General features: G+C 42.3%; 1 protein-coding gene across 2 annotated transcripts in view; it reads right to left on the reverse strand.

The window, feature by feature from the left end:
* Positions 1–7,378: 7,378 nt before the first annotated feature.
* The window catches only part of EOGT (EGF domain specific O-linked N-acetylglucosamine transferase), a 35,581-nt gene continuing 20,075 nt past the window's right edge, over positions 7,379–22,884 (reverse strand). Inside the window, exons 10-18 of one of the 2 annotated variants that reach the window (XR_014297329.1) lie at positions 21,624–21,716; positions 21,204–21,275; positions 20,975–21,061; positions 20,390–20,458; positions 17,768–17,829; positions 15,358–15,477; positions 10,450–10,552; positions 9,645–9,864; positions 7,379–7,429 (exon numbers count right to left, since the gene is read on the reverse strand). Coding sequence is in view for 1 of the 2 variants with exons in the window: in XM_082664005.1 (XP_082520131.1) it covers positions 9,718–9,864; positions 10,450–10,552; positions 15,358–15,477; positions 17,768–17,829; positions 20,390–20,458; positions 20,975–21,061; positions 21,204–21,275; positions 21,624–21,716 (753 nt within the window). In the remaining variant the exon portion in view is untranslated. Of the gene's footprint in view, positions 7,430–7,726; positions 9,865–10,449; positions 10,553–15,357; positions 15,478–17,767; positions 17,830–20,389; positions 20,459–20,974; positions 21,062–21,203; positions 21,276–21,623; positions 21,717–22,884 lie in introns of those variants that run through there. The other variant, XM_082664005.1, reaches the window with a different exon arrangement.

The raw sequence follows: 22,884 nt of genomic DNA on the forward strand, positions 1-22,884 counted from the left end.
TTATCAATGGGGAGAGGGAAGTGGGGGGGCAAGATAGGGGTGGGGGTTAAGAGGTACAAACTACTACGTATAAAATAAACAAGCTGCAAGGATATATTGTACAACATGGGGAATGTAGCCAACATTTTGTAATAACTGTAAATGAAACATAACCTTTAAAACAGTGAAGCTCTGTTGTATACCTGAAACATATTGTACAGCAACTGTACCTCAATTTTTTTAATAAAAGGGGTGGTGTCAGGCTTGGAGCTTCATTGAAACAAACTCTAATTTCCAGGCAGAGCCCTTCTCAATCACGTGCCCCCGAGCAATAATCATTAATAACACCTGCCTCAAGAGTTCCCCTCTCCCTCCACCAAATAGCAATTCACTTTATTTCTTTAAAAAAGTAAAATAAACACAGCTTTGGTTTCCCCCCCTTCCTGGTAGTCATTTTCCTACATATAATTGAAAACTCTGGGCTATACCAGGATTCTTGAAGTTTCAGCCCATCCTTAAACACTTTAGCAAATAAATGAATCCCCCGTCCCCCCAGGATTAAGAACGCACATTTTGGAAAAAGACTTAAGCGTGAAGCCCAGAAGAACCTCCTTCCCGTCAGAGCCACCTTGCAACTACCTTACATAACTGACCCGTGAGTTTACATATGTGCATATATTTGCACAGATCACGTACCATTTGCCGTTTCATCACAGACGGAAGGAGCAGAAGCGAAGTTGAGATGCGGGTACCCCTCATGTAGCAGCCGAGAACGCTGAGGCGAGGAGAAGGTAGGTGGGCACTCAGGCCTTCATGGTTGGTGAAATTCTCAGGTGATGTTGACAAACGCACTCAGTGGAAAGCAAAGTTCGACTCCTACAGCCCTAGAGCCTCTGCAACTTTTGTCTGGGGCCCATCTGGTGTCTGTGAACTTTTCCACCACTTGGACCGTCAGCCCATCGCTGAGTCGAGCAGACCTCCGTGGCCACTGTCCTCAGAGCATCTCAGGCTAAAGCTGTCATACGCGGAGGTTTCTCCGGTGCTCACAGGCCTAGGACTCTAGCTTCCTGTGGGTCTGCATCTTCTTCCTCCTTGTCAGCCACCTCGTCTTCTTCCTTCTTCCGCCTCCCAGCTCCTCTTCCTGCTTAGGAGGCCTCTCTGTGTGCCAGACACTAGGTGTGTTATCTTATACTTGCTTGGGAAGGACCTTCCCCGGCCCCTCTACGCCCCAGCTCCAGCCCCAGCGCACGGCATCTCCCTCGGTTACAACAGGCTCCTTGCCTTCCCAGCAGCCCCTCAGTTTATCCTTAAATACCTTCACCTGCGTGATTATCTGATTAAGATCAGGCTCTTCTGTTTCTCACAATTGTTTGCTCGGCAAAGTGCCTTGCGGGTAGAAGAACCAAATAAAGCCTCACACAACCTTCAGGATGGTTCCCTTAATAGCCTGCATTTACAGATGAGAAAACTGTAGTTTCCTACGGAGGCTGGTTTTGGAGGGTGTCAATGGCTTGCCTGAGATCACTCGGGCGGTAAGGGGCAGGCCAGAACCTGTAACGTTCACCACCCAGCCCCTCGTCATCGCGGCTCTGCAAAGCCTCTCTCATTTCCCCTAAGACTTCACGTGTTTGCACTTGCCCAACATCATTACCCTACAGAAGACCCTCGGAGGGTCTCAGGAAGCCTGAGTGGGGGAAGTGGACGTTATCCACGTGTATTATGGGTCCTCCTCCCAAGGGACAGCCCAACAGAGTAAGTGCAAAATCTGCTACAAGGTCTTACCGCCGTGGGCGACCACCCAGACCACGATGTTTTTAGTCCAGACCTTTCTGCAGCGTTCCTGACCAGCGGTATTTACTTCCACCAAGAAAGCCGACTTTTAAATGCTAATATTGGGAGAAGGGTGGAGAAGAAGACGGGGAGGAAGAGGAAGAAGAACTAAGGAAGAAGAAGCAAAAAGACAAAAGCAGACGAGAGCCTTCGCAGCTGTTGGCGCTTCTCACTAGTTTAAAAGCAAAGTCGTAAAAGAACGGGTGCCTTTTTCTGCATATTACTTTTATTCCTTGTCCCCCAGATTTATTGCCTGCACCAAGTAGCAGTCACCATAAAACTCTTTTCAACAGACTGCTATTTGCATTGCAAAAGCAAGACTATCGGAGAACATATAATCCAGTACAAAGTCAATATGATAGCATCACCAAGCGATTTCTGAGAGGCGGTTTATTTGCATAGAGATACCTGCCGGGCAGAACCGAAATCCCATCTGGGCTCCGTGTCTCGTGTCTGGGTGTGGCGATGGCAGTACAGATGCTCCACCATCACATCTTTCTTTTAATTTCACAGGCAAGAGGATGCATTGACATCCTTGTGAACCGGAGGAGGAAAAACTCCCAGTCCCATTTCCACCAAGTGAACCATAAACGCTTCGAAAAACATCTTGTGTAAATTCTCTAGCTGAACGTTGCTGAATATTCCCTGCATTTTTGAAAAGGGCTATGTAGATAAAGATATTTCTCTGGAGGATTTACATTTTTCTATCAGTGTAGAATTGCTCTCACTGTCAATCAGTGCTTTCTTGCTTTGCTCTCCATTTCCTGCCGGCCCCAGGGGCTGGAGTACTTGCCGCAGGAAGATGTTGCTGCAGGAAGCAGTTGCTTCCGGTTTCCTCAGCGTTTGCATTGTCTTCCTCTGCCTCCTTTTCCTCAAACTCTCCAACGTTCATGCTGGCCTTTCCCTGCCTCTCCTTTGGCCTGTTCGGTGTGTCTGGTACTTCCCTCATTTCACTCTTGTCCTCGGCTTTATTTACTGTCTATGCCACCTTAAGGGTGGGTTTTCTTCTGGGACTTGGAGCCTTGACCTTTAACTCACCCCCTTGCTAATTCCTCATCCAATCACCTCACAGCAAACTGGCCTGATTTCTCCGGCACCTTTATTTAACCCTGTGCCCAGCTCCTATTTCCCCCTAAGACCATAGGTACTTCTACAGATTTGCGTCCTTGCGATTTGCTTTCCAGATTTTTTTTTTTTTTTAACTACCATTACATTTTCCCTCCACTTGTCCTCCTGAGGCCCTTGACTTGAGAGTCAGGAACGTGTTAGGGCAGCTGGATGGCATTAAACTTGGAATATGAAGGCCTGAGTCCACGTCCTTCCACTGCCATGGTGTAGTGTGGGGATAATCACACCTGGAGTCTGGGATGGCTACGTTAGTTGGGTTCTTTCAGGCTGGAAGGAAGAGGTCATCCCATGCATGACCTGAATGTACGGGTGGCCTCGTGGATACGTGGAGAGTAAAAGCTCATAGTTGTACTTGATACAAAAGAAGCGCCAGTAACTGAGATCTGGTGTCTTGGTACCAGAAACCTTGGCATCTTCCTCACGTCTCACATCCAAACGTCACTGCTGAAGGGATCTGCGTGGGTCATTTCTTTACCCTTTATCTTACAACTGCCCGAATGGATAGAATGCAGCTCACTTATCGATCCCTGGCCCAATCAACTGTGATCTGGTAGCACCGTTGATTTAACTCACAAACAAGACGCAACCGGCCAGAGTGACTTCACGCTAAAAGCATGGCCTGGTACCCATTCCCCAGGAGGCAGATACAGCCGTGGCCACTGCTTACAGCAGCCTGCCTGGAGGGGGATTTTTGCAACACTCATCTTCACGCTCCCTGAGAAAGAGATCCAGTGGTCAAATGAATTTAGAAACGGTGCCTATTACCTCTTCCTATTTAGAAATTCACGGTGTACATCAGTGTGTCAAAGTAGGGAGAAACCCTGCAGGAAACACCTCTACTCGGCTTGAGGCAGCACTTCCCTAGTAAACCATTTTTGATGTAACATCTTAAGGATACCCAGTGGAAGACACTTTGCCGAGGGCTGGCTTGGACCTCATGAGCTGTCTAGTGTCATCAGCTGACACTCTCTCCTAGAGCGGCAGTTCCCAACCCCTGTGCATCAGAACATCTGGGCACATTTGACCAAACAGAGTCAGCCAATGGTACCCCTGAGATTCTGATTAACTTGGCTTGGGGAGAGGTCTGGAGATCAGAATTTAAATGCTCCCCAGGTACTACAGCTATAAATGATAATAGTCCTCTGTGTCATAGTATAATAATAGCATTTACTGGACAGATGTTACGTGCCAGGCCCTAAACAAGTGGGACTTCATTTTTTTATTTTATCCTTAAATCTACCCTACCTAATAGATATTGCCACCAGTTTAGGAGAAAATCGAAGTTTCCTGAGGCAAAGCAACAAACCCATGGTCGCACAGCTTCTGTGCTACAAGGGTGAGGAAGCAGGGCCTTCCGATTTCTGTAACTGAATTCTTGGGTCTACACAACATGCCTCTCCCAGGAATCTTCTCTCTTGGCCTGAAAGTGCCTGTTAATGGTGGGCAGTCAACAAACCGTTGTGGAATGAACAATGCCATGAAGGATCTCCAAGTTCCTTTTCAGTAAAAACATCCCAAAATTCTGCAACTCATGGTTGTGAAAAATAAATGATAGCAAATACCTGAAGCACTGCATTAGATCAGATCCATGTGAAAACTCGATATTAACACCCCTTTGTGCTGAAAAGCCCTTGATCCTTCCCTCCCTTCCTTCCTTCCTCCCTTCCTTCCTTACTTCCTACATTACCTCCCTGTTTAAATTCCTTCACAAAGAAAGCCCTATATCCAATCCATCTATTACTTATTAGCTGTGTGGCTTTGGGCAAGTTCCTTAACCTCTCTGTTAACATGCCACCATTTTTTGGCATCTAGACTTAAATGAACTCCTCCACTTATAGTCTGGTTCTTCTCAAACTAAATGATAACAGCACTTGCATATGCAGTAAACTATAAAGCCAATATAAGAAAGAATTTAGCTCCTAAGGACTGAGGAACTAATGGGCTATCTCGAGATCCTACAGTAGAGCTCTCCTCCCAAGAAAATTCCTTTGCATCAAAGAGAATGCATTCCACTAAATAGCTTCTCTCACTAGAAATCATCTTCCCAGGACCAAATGCTCTTTGCACAAGATGATCAGGAGATATTACAGAGGATTCAGGAATTGGCTGCAGCTAAGAAATTACACACTTGAACCTGAAAACTGTCCAGGATAATTTTCCCACTTTCCCTCAAAACAGGGATGAAAAAAATCCATCACACACAGAAGCAAGGCCCTACTCCTGGCGCTCAGGTGTCTGAAATTTACGAGATTATTACACCCAGGCTTCTGGGCGCAGAGGCCATTTGGAAGGGCTTGACTGCCACCTTGTGGTCAAAATGTGCATTACCGTTCAAAGTGAGGGCCCACATAACCTGTGCCTGGCTCTAAGCCACTTCTTCCATGATACGAGGGCTTATGACATCTTTTGCCATGCCCCAATAAGCTAACAGAGGAGGACAGTATTAAAGTGTCTGGCAATAGCCCTTGGTTGGGAATATGGTATTTTGAATGACTGGTTTCTCCAAGGCAACCACACCTGAGTTAATTTGCTTATATGCTCCTAGTTTCAAGAAAGCAAGTATTTTTCTAATTCTCTCTCCATTGACTGTTTCAAAGAAAACTATACTATAACTGCAAGAAAAAACCTAACTCCAGGACTTCGTTCTCTATTTTCTTTTCCACCCAATTTCTCTCTTCTTTTTCCTTCTCTCCCTCCCTCCTTTCCTCCCTTTGCTCCTTCCCTCCCTCCCTTCCTTCCTCCCTTCCTTCCTTACTTCCTACATTACCTCCCTGTTTAAATTCCTTCACAATCCATCTATTACTTATTAGCTGTGTGGCTTTGGGCAAGTTCCCTAACCTCTCTGTTAAACATCCCAAAGAATGGTTTTTACATTTTTTAAAAGATTGGGGGTGGGGACCAACGAATAGTAATATGGGACAGAGAACTCATATGGCCCACAAAGCCCAGTCTCGCCTTCTACCATATGAAGTACACGGGATCATCCATAAGGAGTCTTTAAAACAAATAAAATCTGAGGGCTTCCCTGGTGGCGCAGTGGTTGAGAGTCCGCCTGCCGATGCAGGGGACGCAGGTTTGTGCTCCGGTCCGGGAAGATCCCACATGCCGCGGAGCGGCTGGGCCCGTGAGCCATGGCCGCTGAGCCTGCGCGTCCGGAGCCTGTGCTCCACAACGGGAGAGGCCACAGCAGTGAGAGGCCCGCATACCGCAAAAAAAAAAAAAAAATCTGAATCGAATAAAGCCTTAGAAGCCTGCTGGCAAGCAGTAGAAGGACGAGTGGAACAAGCTGAAGGGCATCACCCTGGCCCCGTTGTGGATGCTTCAGTGGGTCTCGGAAGTCCCCCCATCGCAGTCTCCCGATTGCTGGGAATGTTGGCTACTAATGGATTACGGCCGAACTGCCCTCAGCTGAAGAGACCTGCCCTGCCTAAGGAGCCTGCGCATCGCCCCCCTGAGGCCTCTCCTGCTACTGCATTGCAGCGCCATTCCTCCCTCCACCCAAGACTGGGCCCCTTCCTCACAGGTGTTAATCATGAGCCTCTTCCCCAATGACCCACCTGTGTATGAATCTCCATCCCAGAGTCTATTTCCCAGGGAACACGACCTAAGACATCCCTCCACAGTCTATTCCCAGCATAACAGCTAGAGTTAGCCTCTTCAAAGCCTCTTCAAAGTAAGTCGGGTCATTCCTCCTGTTTGAGATCCTTTCAATGACTCCCAACTCATAAGCATCAAAGGACAAGCGCCTTGCCATCTGCACCCCAAGCCCATTGCCTCTTTGACCTCATCTCCTACTCCTCTGCCCCTCGATCACTCCAGCTACACTGGCTTCCTTGCTGTTCCTCAAACACACCAGGCATCCTCCTGCCTCAAGACCTTGGCACGCACCATCCAGTCTTCCTGGGATGCTCTTTGCTCTGCTGTCTACTTTCCTCCTCCTTTAGCTGCTTTAAATCTTGACTCAAAGGTGACCTCAGCGAGGATTTCCTTATCCTCTACCTAAGTGTGCCCAACTCCACCCCACCCCAGAGCGCCACATCCCTCGTCCCCATTTTAGTTTTGTCCATACCATGTATCAACATCCAGCACACAATATATTTCCCTTACGTAGGTTAATATCTGTCTCCTCCACCGGAACGCAAGGTCCATGAAGGCAAGGACTTTTTTCTGTTCTGCTCACTGCTGTATCCCCAGAACCTAGAGTAGAGATGGTACCCAGTAGTTGCTCCATCAATAGTAAATAATTGAGTGAATAAATGGAGAACTATGGACATGGAATCAGAAGACCTGTGATCTTTAGAGAAGTCCTTTAAACAGCATCTGACTCTTTTCACGTTAAACATGGGAACAATTCTGGGACTTCCCTGGTGGTCCAGTGGTTAAGACTCCACGCTCCCAATGCAGGGGGCGCAGGTTCAATCCCTGTTCAGGGAACTAGATCCAGCCATGAAGATCCCGCGTGCTGCAACTAAGACCTGGAGCAGCCAGATAACTAAATAAACAAACAAATAAATAAATAGAAATGGGAACAATTCTTATGTCATTTTAAAAAGATTATGCAATATAACATTTGTGAAAGCATCATATGATAAACTGCTAAATAATTGTAAGGTACAATTTTTCCTTAAGCTGAATTCTTCATCAGTGAGCTACTCAATTTGTACAATCTAGAGCTGCCAGATTGCCGAAAAAAAATGTAAGCTTCTGACATTCAGACACAGAAAACCCTGAAAATAGTCCGGTATTCAAATAAATCGTAAAACGATTTATTCCAAGGCCATACCCCACATGTACAAACAATGACGTGCACCTCTTCAAAGACGTCATAAAAAGAGCAGTCTTTACATTTTACGTTTTATAACAATTTGAAGACCTTCCTTTGCTCCCATCAAAAAAGTCTGATAAAACTCAGTTCCATAAAGTATCTAATGTATTTTCTTGTTTCTGTAAAACATATTGTCTCTTTAAATGTGAAATATGCAAATGTAACATTTTATTATGAAATTGTTCTCAACGTCTGAAATTCTTGATCATCTACAGAATCGCATTGCCACATAGTTTTTTAAATGACGTAAGAAGATAAACTGTTGAAACCTTTTTTGAGGCCATTTTTTCAGATGTTTACACCTCTCTGACTAGAAGTGCAATGTGGTCTTGACAGCTCCTTTTATGTGAGCAATCTCAGTGGTTACTCAGTATACTGGACAAAGGACGGCAGCAACACCACTCATTTCAAAATTCATATGTTGTAAGTCTTTTAAAACAATGTTAAGATCTCAAATCAAAGCTATTGCTACAGTGATTCACTAATTCCTTGACAGATATTTTAATAAATATTCCTCAGCTCTAGAAAACTGTTCGTAATCCTTTAAAGCAGGAGTCAGCAAACATGTTCTGTAAAGGTCCAGATAATAAATATTTTAGATTTCTCAGGTCACTTCTCTGCTGCATATTCTTTTTTTTTTTTTACAACTCTAAAATATTTTTTTTAAATGCTTAGCTCTGCTGTACTCTGTTAATCCCCTACTTAAAAAAATAGAAGTTGCTAGTCTCTAAATTAGACTGCTCAAGTGTTAATAAAATGTAAACTCCACATTTTACAGTAAAATAAATCCATGGTTTCTGACCACTAAATTGAAAGTTCATAGACAATAGGAAATGAAGCCCATTCAAAGAGTGGGACTGCATTTCAGATACGCTGTTTAATCAGTAGCACTTTCTTATGGCTTCTTATTCATTTTGAATTGGATAATTCATGCATGTCTTTACCTTTTGTGTGTGTGTGTCTTTACTTTTTTCATAGGGAAAAAAATCTCCCCTTGTGACTAATTTAAAGTTTGCAAAATCAAAGACTGGAATACTTCCATGCTAAAAGAGGTAGACGCATACACATAGGTCTATGCACTTACAAGCACGTGTGCAACAAAACCACTATTTGATTTATAAATGCTCTCCACGGCTAAGAAGGAACCAGTGGAAACCAGCTAGAAGGTACACAGAACAGTCCTAAAGGACGTCCTCATTTGTTTTTATCATATGTGGTTGTTACATGTGAGGAAAACATGATTAGTTCAAAATATCAACTAATGCAACAGCATGGTTAATTCAGGTTCTTGATGAAGATAACCTGGCGTTGACTAAAAAGATACAACAGAGAATTCAGCAGGAGTTAGTTTAGACTCTGATACAGTTAAACAGATCTGTTTATAATACTGTTTAATCTATAACACGGGCCTATAGCTTGGTACTGAGAACCACAACTCTGTGTGTGTGTGTGTGTGTGTGTGTGTGTGTGTGTGTGTGTGTGTTTGCATGTTTTCCTTTCCTACTACAAACTGTGCTGTGAACAAATCATGGCAAATAAATGAGTTGTGAATTTGCTCAAATATATCATTAACAAGTTGGAAGCCTCTTGAATGACGAGCTCATGGTATTCTATAAAAACATTTACAAATTCTAAAGCTAAGAAAGTTGCAAACTTTGGTATCCCTAAGAAAAAAGCTCAGTTACGGCAGTGAGCCCAGGCCCAGTTTCTGAACTAGAAAAAGTAAAGTTTTCAGTGCAAAAAGAGTATCTTGATAAATAGCAATGACACAACAATCACATGAAACGGTTAAAGACTACAAAACACATAAGTAATACCCTGAAGGCATGTTTTGGTATTAAAAAAAGGTACTTTGGGGCTAGGAGAAAACAGGCTGTTTTACCTATTTAACTGTGAGGTGAGTCTGGGCGGAGGACCGTCTAAACCCTCCCTTTTGGCAAACAGACCCCACACATTTACAGCTCATCATGTTTTTTCTTAAATGGCCACTTCGGGTGCTGCAATACGTGGTCTGCAGCCTGAAGGACAAGGTACATAAATTCTTCTACATCAAAAGAGTAGTTGGTAAACTTCGGATGTTCCCCCAGGGTTGGGTGGTGGCCCTGCACAAACGAAGCAAAAGACAAATTGGTAAGGTGTCGAGGATGTGGTTTTCTGAACAAGAAGAAAGTTATTTTACTTTGGCCGAAGGAACTATTTCAGTTTATGCTCTACATCAGAGGTAGGCAAATTTTTTCAGTAAGAGGCCAGATAACATATATTTTCAGCTCCATGGACCACAAAGTCTCCACCGCAACTATTCAACCCTGCCAATGAAGTGCTCAAGCAGCCATAGACAGACAACACATAAACAGAGGAGCAGGACCATGTCCCGATAAAACTTTATTTATAAAAACAACTGGAGGGCCAGATTTAGCCCACTGGTCTGTAGTTTCCTGATCCCGTCTCTAAATAATTTAATAGATCTCTCTAGGCCCAAATTTCATGAAGTTCTCTTTTCCACATAAAGAGAGAGAGTAATTAATTTCTCCTTTCCCCCAATTTGCAAATATAAAGCACAACAACTCACGATTCCAGAGAAGAACCATTTTATCTTTGGATTGAAGTTCAAAGATAGTTTGTCACATTAACTAGACACTTTAAGCCAATTAAAAAGAAAACAGGATGAGTTTTGTCCTGAACTTTACCTTATCTTGAGGAAAGACTTTGCTCTGCCTTCTCCAAGTGATGTAGTGGATGCCTCTCAGCCTGGCCAGGTCCAAGTAACAGCGTTCATCTCCACAGTTGTATCTAAGGACACAAAGGCATCCACACATGGGGCTTTTGCCTGGGATTGCTGGCCAATTTGCAATTCTCTGGGGAAAAAATTCACCTCCCAAATATGTGCTTACAAAAGGTTTTATAAACGGTAAACAAGAGTGAGAGAGATTCGTGTTCATAGCAGCAGTGTTCACAATAGCCGAAAGGTGCAAACGATCTGAATGTCTACCAACTGATGAATGGATAAACAAAATGTGGTATATCCATACAAGGAATAATTATTGACAATAAAAAGGAATGAGTATTGATCCATGCTACAACATGGATGAACCTTGAAAACATGATGCTAAGTGAAAGAAGCCAGTCAGAAAAGCCCACATATGGTATGATTCCACTTATATGAAATGTCCATAATAGACAAATCTATAGAGACAGAAAGTAGATTCGTGGTTTCCAGGGGCTGGAAGGAGGATGGAATGAGAGTAACTGCTGACAAGTACTGAGTTTATTTGGGGGGATAATGAAAATTTTATAAAATTATGGTGGTGACAGCAATCAGAGAAGAAAAAGAAATAAAAGGAATCCAAATCGGAAAAGAAGTAAATCTGTCACTGTTTGCAGATGACATGATACTATACATAGAGAATCCTAAAGATGCTACCAGAAAACTACTAGAGCTAATCAATGAATTTGGTAAAGTAGCAGGATCCAAAATTAATGCACAGAAATCTCTTGCATTCCCATACACTAATGATGAAAAATCTGAAAGTGAAATTAAGAAAAGACTCCCATTTACTATTGCAACAAAAAGAATAAAATATCTAGGAATAAACCTACCTAAGGAGACAAAAGACCTATATGCAGAAAATTATAAGACAATGATGAAAGAAATTAAAGATGATACAAATAGATGGAGAGATATACCATGTTCTTGGATTGGAAGACTCAACAATGTGAAAATGACTCTACTACCCAAAGCAATCTACAGATGCAGTGCAATCCCTATCAAACTACCAATGGCATTTTTCACAGAACCGGAACAAAAAATTTCACAATTTGTATGGAAACACAAAAGACCACGAAGAGCCAAAGCGATCTTGAGAATGAAAAATGGAGCTGGAGGAATCAGGCTCCCTGACTTCAGACTATACTACAAAGCTACGGTAATCAAGACAGTATGGTACTGGCACAAAAACAGAAATATAGATCAATGGAACAGGATAGAAAGCCCAGAGATAAACCCACACACATATGGTCACCTTATCTTTGATAAAGGAGGCAAGAATATACAATGGAGAAAAGACAGCCTCTTCAATAAGTGGTGCTGGGAAAACTGGACAGTTACATGTAAAAGTATGAGATTAGAACACTCCCTAACACCATATACAAAAATAATCTCAAAATAGATTAAAGACCCAAATGTAAGGCCAGAAACTATCAAACTCTTAGAGGAAAACATAGGCAGAACACTCTATGACATAAATCACAGCAAGATCCTTTTTGACCCACCTCCTAGAGAAATGGAAATAAAAACAAAAATAAACACATGGGACCTAATGAAACTTCAAATCTTTTGCACAGCAAAGGAAATCATAAACAAGACCAAAAGATAACCCTCAGAATGGGAGAAAATATTTGCAAATGAAGCAACTGACAAAGGATTAATCTCCAAAATTTACAAGCAGCTCATGCAGCTCAATAACAAAAAAACAAACAACCCAATCCAAAAATGGGCAGAAGACCTAAATAGACATTTCTCCAGAGAAGATATACAGATTGCCAACAAACACATGAAAAAATGCTCAACATCATTAATCATTAGAGAAATGCAAATCAAAACTACGAGAAAATTTTTTTTTAAATAAAAAAATTTAAAAAAAACTACAATGAGATATCATCTCACACCAGTCAGAATGGCCATCATCAAAAAATCTACAAACAATAAATGCTGGAGAGGGTGTGGAGAAAAGGGAACACTCTTGCACTGCCGGTGGGAATGTAAATTGATACAGCCACTATGGAGAACAGTATGGAGTTTCCTTAAAAAAACAAATAGAATTACCATACAACCCAGCAATCCCACTACTGGGCATATACCCTGAGAAAACCATAATTCAAAAAGAGTCATGTACCAAAATGTTCATTGCAGCTCTATTTACAATAGCCAGGAGATGGAAGCAACCTAAGTGTCCATCAACAGATGAATGGATAAAGAAGATGTGACACATATATACAATGGAATATTACTCAGCCATAAAAAGAAACGAAATTGAGTTATTTGTAGTGAGGTGGATGGACCTAGAGTCTGTCATACAGAGTGAAGTAAGTCAGAAAGAGAAAAACAAATACCGTATGCTAACACATATATATGGAATCTAAGAAAAAAAAAAAAGGTCATGAAGAACCTAGGGGTAAGACAGGAATAAAGAAACAGACCTACTGGAGAATGGACTTGAGGATATGGGGAGGGGGAAGGGTAAGCTGTGACAAAGTGAGAGAGTGGCATGGACATATAGACACTTCCAAATGTAAAACAGATAGCTAGTGGGAAGCAGCCACATAGCACAGGGAGATCAGCTTGGTGCTTTGTGACCACCTAGAGGGGTGGGATAGGGAGGGTGGGAGGGAGGGAGACGCAAGAGGGAAGAGATATGGGAACATATTTATATGTATAACTGATTCACTTTGTTATAAAGCAGAAACTAACACACCATTGTAAAGCAATTATACTCCAATAAAGATGTTAAAAAAAAAAGTTATGGTGGTGGTTGCACAACTCTGTCAATATATTAAAACCATTGAATTATACGATTTAAATGAGTGAATTGTATGGCGTGTAAATTATGTCCCAATAAAACTGTTTATAGAAACACACACACACAAAAGAGTGGGAGAGATTATTTTAAAAATATTCCCATAACTAAATTATCTTAACTTTCCAAAAGCAGAATAGGATTAAAGAATGGAGGGGACCTTTATCAATAGGACTGTGAACTAGATATTAACTCCTAATACCCCCATCTTTGTACATATGAACGTGGCTTTGGGGTAGGTAACATATCCTCCAAAGCAGAAATTGATCCCAGGTCTGTTGACCTCCAAGGCCTGAGATTTCTCAATGACATTTCTTTCCTTCCCTCCCTTCCTCTCTGGAAGAAATGAAGAACTGAAATAGAATCTACAATTATCTGGCTATTTCTCTAACATATATATTTTTTTAAATGTTTTTCAGGGTGTTGGAAGTTCATGACAACTTTTTTCTAATTAGTCTCTCATTTAAATGCCAAGTCAAGGGCTTCCCTGGTGGCGCAGTTGTTGAGAGTCCGCCTGACGATGCAGGGGACGTGGGTTCATGCCCCAGTCCGGGAGGATCCCACGTGCCACGGAGCGGCTGGGCCCGTGAGCCGTGGCCGCTGAGCCTGCGCGTCCGGAGCCTATGCTCCGCAATGGGAGAGGCCACAGCAGTGAGAGGTCCACGTACCGCAAATAAAAAAAAAAGAAAAAAAGAAATGCCAAGTCATTTTTAAAATGCAACCATAAAATAAAAATATTTAGATGCAAGGAGGGGAAATCAGGTAACAGTAATCACTATTGGTATCCAGAGTAGAATTATTAAAGGAGAGAAGTCCATGTCTCCATAACCAACCACCGAGTTAAAGGAACACTCTGGGAAGATTACTTTCCCCTTGAGGCCTCAGTCTCCCTGTGTATGGAATCAGTGAGCACTAGGCAAAGTGGTGGGCTTGTGTTTGGAGCTGTGCTCTTCACCCAGGCATACAGGTACTCAAACTCTCTCTTTTTCTTAATTGTGGTAGAAAACTCATGACATAAAATTTACCATCTTAACCATTTATAAGTGTACAGTTCAGGGGTAAGTATACCTTATTGTTATGTGACCAATCTCCAGAATGCTTTCATTTTGCAAAAGTGAAACTCTGTCCCCATTAAACACTAAGTCCCCGTTCACCTCTCCCCCCAGTTCCTGGCAACCTCTTCTACTTTCTGTCTCTATGGATCTGACTACTCTATGTACCTCATATAAGTGAAATCATACGGTATTTGTGCTTTTGAGAGTAACTTATTTCACTTACCATAATGTCCTCAAGGTTCGTCCCTGTCATATAGCATGAGACAGGATTTCTTTATTTTTTTAAGCTGAATAATATTCTATTGGATGTGTGTGTATCACATTTTGTTTATCCATTCAACAGTCAATGGACAACTGAGTTGCCTCCACCTCTTGGCTAATGGAAAAACGCAGCTATGAACATGGGTGGGCAACACACAGGTTCTCTTTTTTTTTTGCGGTACGCGGGCTTCTCACTGTTGTGGCCTCTCCCGTTGCGGAGCACAGGCTCCAGACGCGCAGGCCCAGTGGCCACGGCTCACGGGCCCAGCCGCTCTGCGGCATGTGGGATCTTCCCGGACCGGGGCACAAACCCGTGTCCCCTGCATCGGCAGGCGGACTTTCAACCACTGCGCCACCAGGGAAGCCCCAGGTTCTCTTTTAACACAATAATTACACTGATTGCAGGGAGACGCTTTCAGTTTGACAGGAACACAGAAATGCACTCAGAGGAAGGAAACCATAGATTCACATCTCCCGAATCCTGCTGAGATGGGGAAGGAAAGAGATATTTGCTTGCTAAGGGCAATGGCAGGCTGCAGACTTCACATGTTTAGTTTTAGGTCTTTTTTTCTTTTTAGATGCCTACATGATGTGACTTCTTTGTAATGATTAAATATGAAGCCTTTTGATGCTCTGAATGAAAGCCTCAGCTGGCAGAAAAAGCATTATCAGCTGCCTCAATGTAAAAGTGTCCCCAAACACTTACAGTTCAAACACAGCAGCCCAGTCTGGAAGGAAAAGTAAATGGGTAAGACCAGCTCCATGCATTCCAATAAATATGTCCGTGTTATGCGTGATCCTTAGCTGATCTAAAAACCCAAGTTCCCTGTGAACACAAAGAACAACAAAAGAAAAAAGGGGAGGAGAGGGAAAGTATTAAGTTGCGTAAGCTCATGATTCATGGTAACAGCGTTTATACAATATCTTTCCCAATTTAAAGCACCTTCTGCCATATTTTTTTGCCAATTACAAATCTACTCCAGAAATTAACAACTTAATTACTTAATAACATTTTCTCTAAGTTAAGCTCCCTTTTTTTTAAACTTACATTTTCTTATTTTAGAAGAAAACTTTTATACCTGTCTTAAATGGAAAACCAGTAACTCATGACATGAAGAAAACTGTAAAAATAGATATAATGAAACTAAAAAGCATTATTCCAATCTAGGTAGATAACATTGCAAGGCAGAGCTCTGAGCCTGAGGCTTGCTCCCTCTTTATGAAAAATGAAATTAGCAAGCATTAAAGTGATGTTATGATATATTCGTACCAAACTGAAAACTATTTCCTTAAAATCATATAGGAATTTTTACAAAATAAAATAAATTCCTCCTTGTGTGATTTGAGTCATTCGATTACCATCTGGGTACTCCTAAGATTGTCTTGGATGCCGTGACGGCATTTTCCTGTCTTTGTGGATTTATGAGGGATAAATCCACAATTGTATGCACCTTGGGACTGTAAAAGTAGTCTTGGAATTCAAGACACTAAAAGATGTGCAAACTCTGAACCGAAAGTCAGTGAGGCTGGGAAGAATTGCTGGACAGAGGCTAACACTCTGAATAAACATAATGGAATCTGATCTCCCGGTCCCACCCACTCCAAGTGAAGAAAAATAAATAGGTCCGCTCGCATCTAAGAAGGGAAAGCAAATTTCCTCTTAATCAGCTTCACCTCTTTAAAGAGCTTCCTCTCCCAGCAGAACAGAAACCCCACACTCCGCACAAGGGAAGGGAGACAAAGCCACCAAGTGTGTCTCACACGAGGTACATGTGCCTCAGTTTCCCCAGGGATGCCAACCGATACCGAGGCAAGGAGGGGCATTTGTCCGGGGGAATATATCCGTGGAGTTATTATTTCTGGAAAAGGCCCAAAGGTCAGGACTCACAAACCTCGATGCCGTTAGGTTACTACTGTGTCCCTCAGATTGGCAAGGTCTGAATTTACTGTCACTCTTCCTTCATCGGGGAAACCCCTACGTATTCTTCAAAGCCAGTCAGTGACAGAGCCTCAGAGGTGCCCCCCCGCCCAGTTCTTTCATCCTGACCCCGGGCCCTCTTCTACCTCCACATTTTTCCTCAGGTGGCAATGAGGGGAGTCACCGTGGCGAAGTGTCACCCGTCCAATAGGAATAGCTTCGCCAACCTCACAAGACTCTCAGAAGAGGGAGATGAGACAGAGCTAGGGAAGCATAAGAGTAAGTCTCAATAAATGACAGCTGTTCTTGCAACTGCTGTTTATTCATATTCAGTGTCTGAGGTCCTCAAGACAAGAGCCATGCTTCCTTCATAACTGAATTCCTACTGCGAGGCCCATGGTAGGTACCTGATAAAGATGTGTGGTATAAATGAACAAATGTATAATGAATGAGGTGCAAAACTCCCACACTTACCAATAAGTTTAAACCTAGCTGTGTCAGGCACCCTATGCTGGTATATGTATACTTTTTTTTTTACATAGAAAAAAACTGTTTGGACAACAAGACTATGATTGTGGGTGGGCCAAGGAGGGAGAGAAAAGTTTTCACTTTCCTTTGGAACCTTTCTGACCTTTTCTACCAAGAACATGTATTATCTTTACAGTATTATTGTTTTCATGTCAACACGGGTTACCTAGACAGTAAATGATAGGCAGGTTCTGTCTTTCCAAGCTGTTTACTTGTATCAGAATTTTAAAAGAAATGTAATATTTGAAAAGATTTTTAGAAGCCTCATATTATTTGATGAACCTCAAATTATTCCCTTAATTATTCCCATATTGTAGGTCAGAAGTTGAAACCCAGCAGCTAGCAGGCAAGTGAAGTCTACAACATTTTTTTAAAATTCGGAATTAGTTGCCGACTTTTAGAAATTCAGAAATTTCAAATGAAAATCAGGATTCATCACTTCTCTTTAAAAAAGGGATGGTGCGGCAGCATCAGGCCCCTCACAGCTGAAGAGCTTCCGCCCCCTACGCCTGGGGTCCTCACCTGCCCATTTCATTCACCGATGGCGTCCGCTTGTCCCTTCCAGGTCTACATGCGCCAACAACTCCCATTTACAAAGTCCTTCCTCTCACCCATTAACTCATCAAAGTCAAAGACGACAGTGTCTGCCCAAGAGTGGGTTATTACTTACTTATACTTATAATCGACAATCTGGACCTCAAATGTAGATACCGTTTTCAGTGCATTTACAAGCTGGGAAAATAAGAGAAACCTTTAGAATTTCTTTTCCTTCCTTCTCTTCTGTTTTACTTACCTTGGAGTCCCCAAATTTTTATTTTTCATATAAAGTATTTTTCAAGCATTAAATATCCTTCAGGTCTATTGTGTTTAACCCTTAACTGAGTTCAAGTGCAGGCTCCACGCCTGCATTTTAGGGAGGATACGCTACCTCCCTAAAATTGCACTGCTCCGAGTTGCTATGAGGCTGCGGGGTGACAATTCGTAAGAGCAAAGGGCTTGACATAGACGCACATGAAGTGTTAGCTATTGTTATTGCAATAGTTAGTCCCTCAACTTTCAACATATATTCGTTGGGTACCTACTTTGTTCCAGAATTTTCTTCCTACCCATTATCTCATTTCAGACAAACCCCTAGTGCTTTGGAACCTCACCCACCGAAAATACTATATTCCGGGCAGAAAAACATTTTCAACATCTCTACGCAGGAAAACAACTATACTTTTAGCGAAGAGAAACTAAGCATGATTAATCGATCATCGAATGCATCGTCATGGTTCTCTATGTCCCTCACAATTCTAATCTTGAAGTAGGGCAGGATTGCAGGAACCATCATTTAATGAGAGCATCTGGGTTTTGCTATCTTTTCACGAGTCAAGGAAAAGAGAAAGGTGCTTTCTTCTCTGCCTGGGAGCTGCCTCTCCAAGAGATGCCAATCCTGGGAGAAAAGCAGCCAGTTGGGCGCTCTTTGGCTTGGTATTGGAGCTGAGTTACCAAATCCCACCTTCGGGCAAGAGCATCCGGGCGATCTGCGGAGCTGGATCTGAAAACGTCGATGGCTGCAGTGCAGCACCCACTGATGCTACCCTTCCACTGGATTTCTTTCCAGCAGCTGATTGCCCCTTCCCGATGGACTGGGAGGCAAGGTGGGTCGGTCTCCTCCAAGGTCAAATTGTGTTAGGGCAGTGGAACGCTCTGCTGAAGAAGCAGGCTCAGACCCTGACGAACCTGGCTCACCGCTCATTACTCTGCTCATTAGCTGGGTGACCTCGGGCATGTTTCTAAACCTATAAGCCTCAGTGTCCTTGCCCAGAATAGAGAATAATAATAAAATACCTATATTTTCTGTTTGCTGGGAAAGTTACCGTACAGGTATGGGGAGCACATAGCAATATACTTGGTACATAATTGCAGCCAATACCCGTTACCTCTATCAATACGTACTATTGATCTGCCTGCTAATGAGGCTTCTCACCTGTCTACCCCAACACTGCATTACGTGACATTTTTATTTCCAGGTGTTGAAAACACACATACGTACACTGTTCATTTCTTCCATGCACACAGCTCACAATCAATGCCTCGTTACACCATATGTTCATGTCCTCCATAATCCATGTGCATCTCAAGAAGAGATGCTAACTACATAATTTGGATGAGGCACCCAAATTAATCTGTGTGAAACATTTTCCCCATCAAAACCTGCCCCCAATTTCCCTCCCATCTCAAGCCCACTGAACTGCTTAAGCCAAAAGCCCAGGAGTTCACGCTTGATTCTCACTACCTCTCCTGGCCGTACCTGTGGCTATAACTGTACATTCCCACAACAAGTATCATAGGCTTTATCTCCAAGATACATCCTGAAACCACTTATTTTGTCATCCCTACTGTGTCACCCGCTTCATCTAAACTCTTATCGGGGCAACGGCTCTTAATCAATCTCCCCACTCCTACTCTTGCAGCCAGAGTCGTTTACAAATAAGTAAGTCAGTTTCATCTCTCTCTCTGTGTCTTCATTTTCTATTTGCTGCTGTGACAAATTACTACAAACTTATCATCTTAAAACAACACAATTTATCCTCTTATGGTTCTGTAGGATAGAAGTCCTACACAATGAGATAGAAACCTCACTGGGATGAAATCAAGGCGTAGGCAGAGCTGCACCCCTTCTGGAGTCTCTAGGGGAGAATCCTTGCCTTTTCCAGCTTCTAGAGGCCATCCACATTCGAGCAAACCTTACTATTGCAAGGACATCGTCCAGTCATGCTGTTGCAGGGAGGCTTCCATGGTGATCTCCTTAAGATTAAGTATAATTTATGAATTGATGTTGTTGAAAATGAGTCAGGGAGGCTAAGAGGTGAACAATTTCTAAGACACCCATGAAAAGGATGGAGACTTTTCCAACTTAATCTGCTGCTGGATGCCACAGTCCTGCCACAGTCCATCAGCCATCTCCCCAAAGATACTCTCCCATTGTTTTGCTGCTAGTTTGCCCAGAGACAAAAAATTTGGCAATCCATGGCCGCAAAGGCAGGACTCAGGCAGTTTTGTCTCTGTTTCCACACTGAGGTGGTGTGATGAATGTCTACAGTAAGGCAAAGCTCATTCAGCAATGGATGGTTTGATGACTTGCAGTAGAAATCCAATAAATAAACTGGGCACAGCCATCAGACTTTTCTAAAAGCTAATAATTTCAAATCAAAGCATTTAGTATGATGTGAAAAAAATAAAGCACATCAGTCATAGGAAGTGAAATTCAATATGACGCTATTAAAAATGCATCCCAAAAACTAACCTCATTTTGGTTGAGTATTTTCCGGTATTCTGTGCTCCGTGCGAGAATGGTGACTCGAATTTTTCCATCCTGTGGAAAAGGCAAAATAATGCTGTGTATGCCTGGACAGATAAATGAACAAATGAACTTAAAATGTGATTTTCACCGAGAGATGAAACTCAATAAGGACACCTTTATGAAACTTTTTTTTTTTTTAGCCTGATTTCTTCACAATTCTCTCAGGGGATAAAAATGCATCCACTTTAGCCACAGAAGGCGAAACCCGTCCATCATACTACTTCTTTTTGGTTGGGTGGGTGGATTTGGGGGCAGAGTTTATGTGGGCTGGGTAGGGGTTTGAGGAAGGATGGAGAGATACAGGGAAAAGAAAAGGAAAAGAAAAAGAGAAAAAAACACATTCTTCCACTATCTTTAGTTTATCGAAATTTTCTCGGTTGTTGACATCTGATTTCAAATCACTCCAGGTCAGAAAACAACCCAGAAAACACTGTCTGCTGATGATCTCCTTTTTCTGCAAAGCTGGTATTGATTTTTATTCGGGGTGAAAAGTCAAGACCACCTCAGAACCCATAATGTAGTCATTACCTTGGGACCCTCTTGTGTGATGTTCAGTCTGTGTAGTACATGCTGAGAAAATGCCCGGAATAATCCGGTATTTTGACAGCCAGAGATCTAAAATAAAAAAATATTTCCTATTACAATGAATAATATCTGCATTACTATTTAAGATGTTCTCAAGTTATATGTGTTATCTTAAAATCCATCAAGAATAAATTCTCTGAACAGGAATGTTAACCACAGATGACATGCTTACCAGAGGGGTATTATAGAACAGCCCGTACCTCATCCGGGGGAGTAAGGAAAAAACAGCTTCTTTAAAACATACCTAAGAATGAAGATATTTTAAAAGGTAAGAGAACACAGTTTGCACCCTTCACACCAAAACAGCACAAATAATTACAGAAAATAATTTAATTAATCTCTGTTTTGCATCAAAATATTTTGCATAGCCAATTGTTTCACTCAAGTGAAATTCATATTCCTGAAAAAGCTATGAACAAAAGGTTTTAAAAGCTACATGGTTAATAACCATGATGATTCTAGTTATTACAAAAGAAACTGAGTTAGAAATCAATGGTAATAGCTCGTAGAAACTCAGATTAAATATTTATTTGATGAGTGGGTCATCTGTAATGACAGTTATTTACAGGCATTTCAGTAAAGTTTCCAGTACCCTTTTGGAATCATAAGTTTTCAAATGTATAACATCATAATCAGTAAATGCTTTCCATGTATCGGAGAACAGGTCACCATATCCGTAGGAGCTCTGAAAATGGAAACAAAATAAGTTAGGGAATTTGGCTAAACTTGGCTTTTCAAAAATGTGAGAAAATAGCTGAATTAGCTTCTTAGTATTAAGAACCAGCAATCCGAAATAAGCTCATAAAACCCATAGAAAAAAAATGGATTTTCATCTTGGGCCTGAGCAAGTCCCTAATCTGATGTAATATCATCAGAAATAATCACCACAATTATAATCTTAGCTTTCCATCCTAGCCCTTTTTATTCTCATGTCCTTAAAATTGCAGTCATTGTGGGGGGTTTTCCCCCGTGAATTTTCTATCCAAATCACAGACACACACAACACATATGTACACCACCTTTTGTACACACTGTGATATGCTCAAGGAGCAAAACCCATCAGAGCAGACAGAATGCACTTTTGGAAAGAAATCTGAGAGCAAGAAAATGCCTTGAAAGTTTTAACATTAAAAACATAATGGGGGCTTCCCTGGTGGCGCAGTGGTTGAGAATCTGCCTGCCAATGCAGGGGACACGGGTTCGAGCCCTGGTCTGGGAAGATCCCACATGCTGCGGAGCAACTAGGCCCGTGAGCCACAACTACTGAGCCTGCGCGTCCGGAGCCTGTGCTCCGCAACAAGAGAGGCCACGATACTGAGAGGCGCGCGCACCGTGATGAAGAGTGGCCCCCGCTTGCCGCAACTAGAGAAAGCCCTCGCACAGAAACGAAGACCCAACACAGGCAGAAATAAATAAATGAATTAATTAATAGATAAAAAACAAAAAAAACTGATTAGACCCTTTGTAAGTTTATTAAAAAAGAAACATAATGAATGTAACTCTAGGAAATGATGTCCCTATTGATTAATGAATAACATAATTCCCCATTGACATTAATGAGTAGTAATAATAATAATATACTTTTAAAATTTATTTATTTATTGGCTGCGTTGGGTTTTCGTTGCTGCACATGGGCTTTCTCTAGTTGCGGCGAGCAGGGGCTACTCTTCGTTGTGGTGCACGGGCTTCTCATTGCGGTGGCTTCTCTTGTTGCCAATCACGGGCTCTAGGCACACGGGCTTCAGTAGTTGTGGCACATGGGCTCAGTAGTTGTGGCTCACGGGCTCTAGAGCGTAGGCTCAGTAGTTGTGGCACAGAGGCTTTGTAGTTCCACGGCATGTGGGATCTTCCCA

The sequence above is a fragment of the Grampus griseus genome (assembly GCF_964374135.1).
Source record: "Grampus griseus genome assembly, chromosome: 10".
Lineage (NCBI taxonomy): Eukaryota > Metazoa > Chordata > Mammalia > Artiodactyla > Delphinidae > Grampus > Grampus griseus.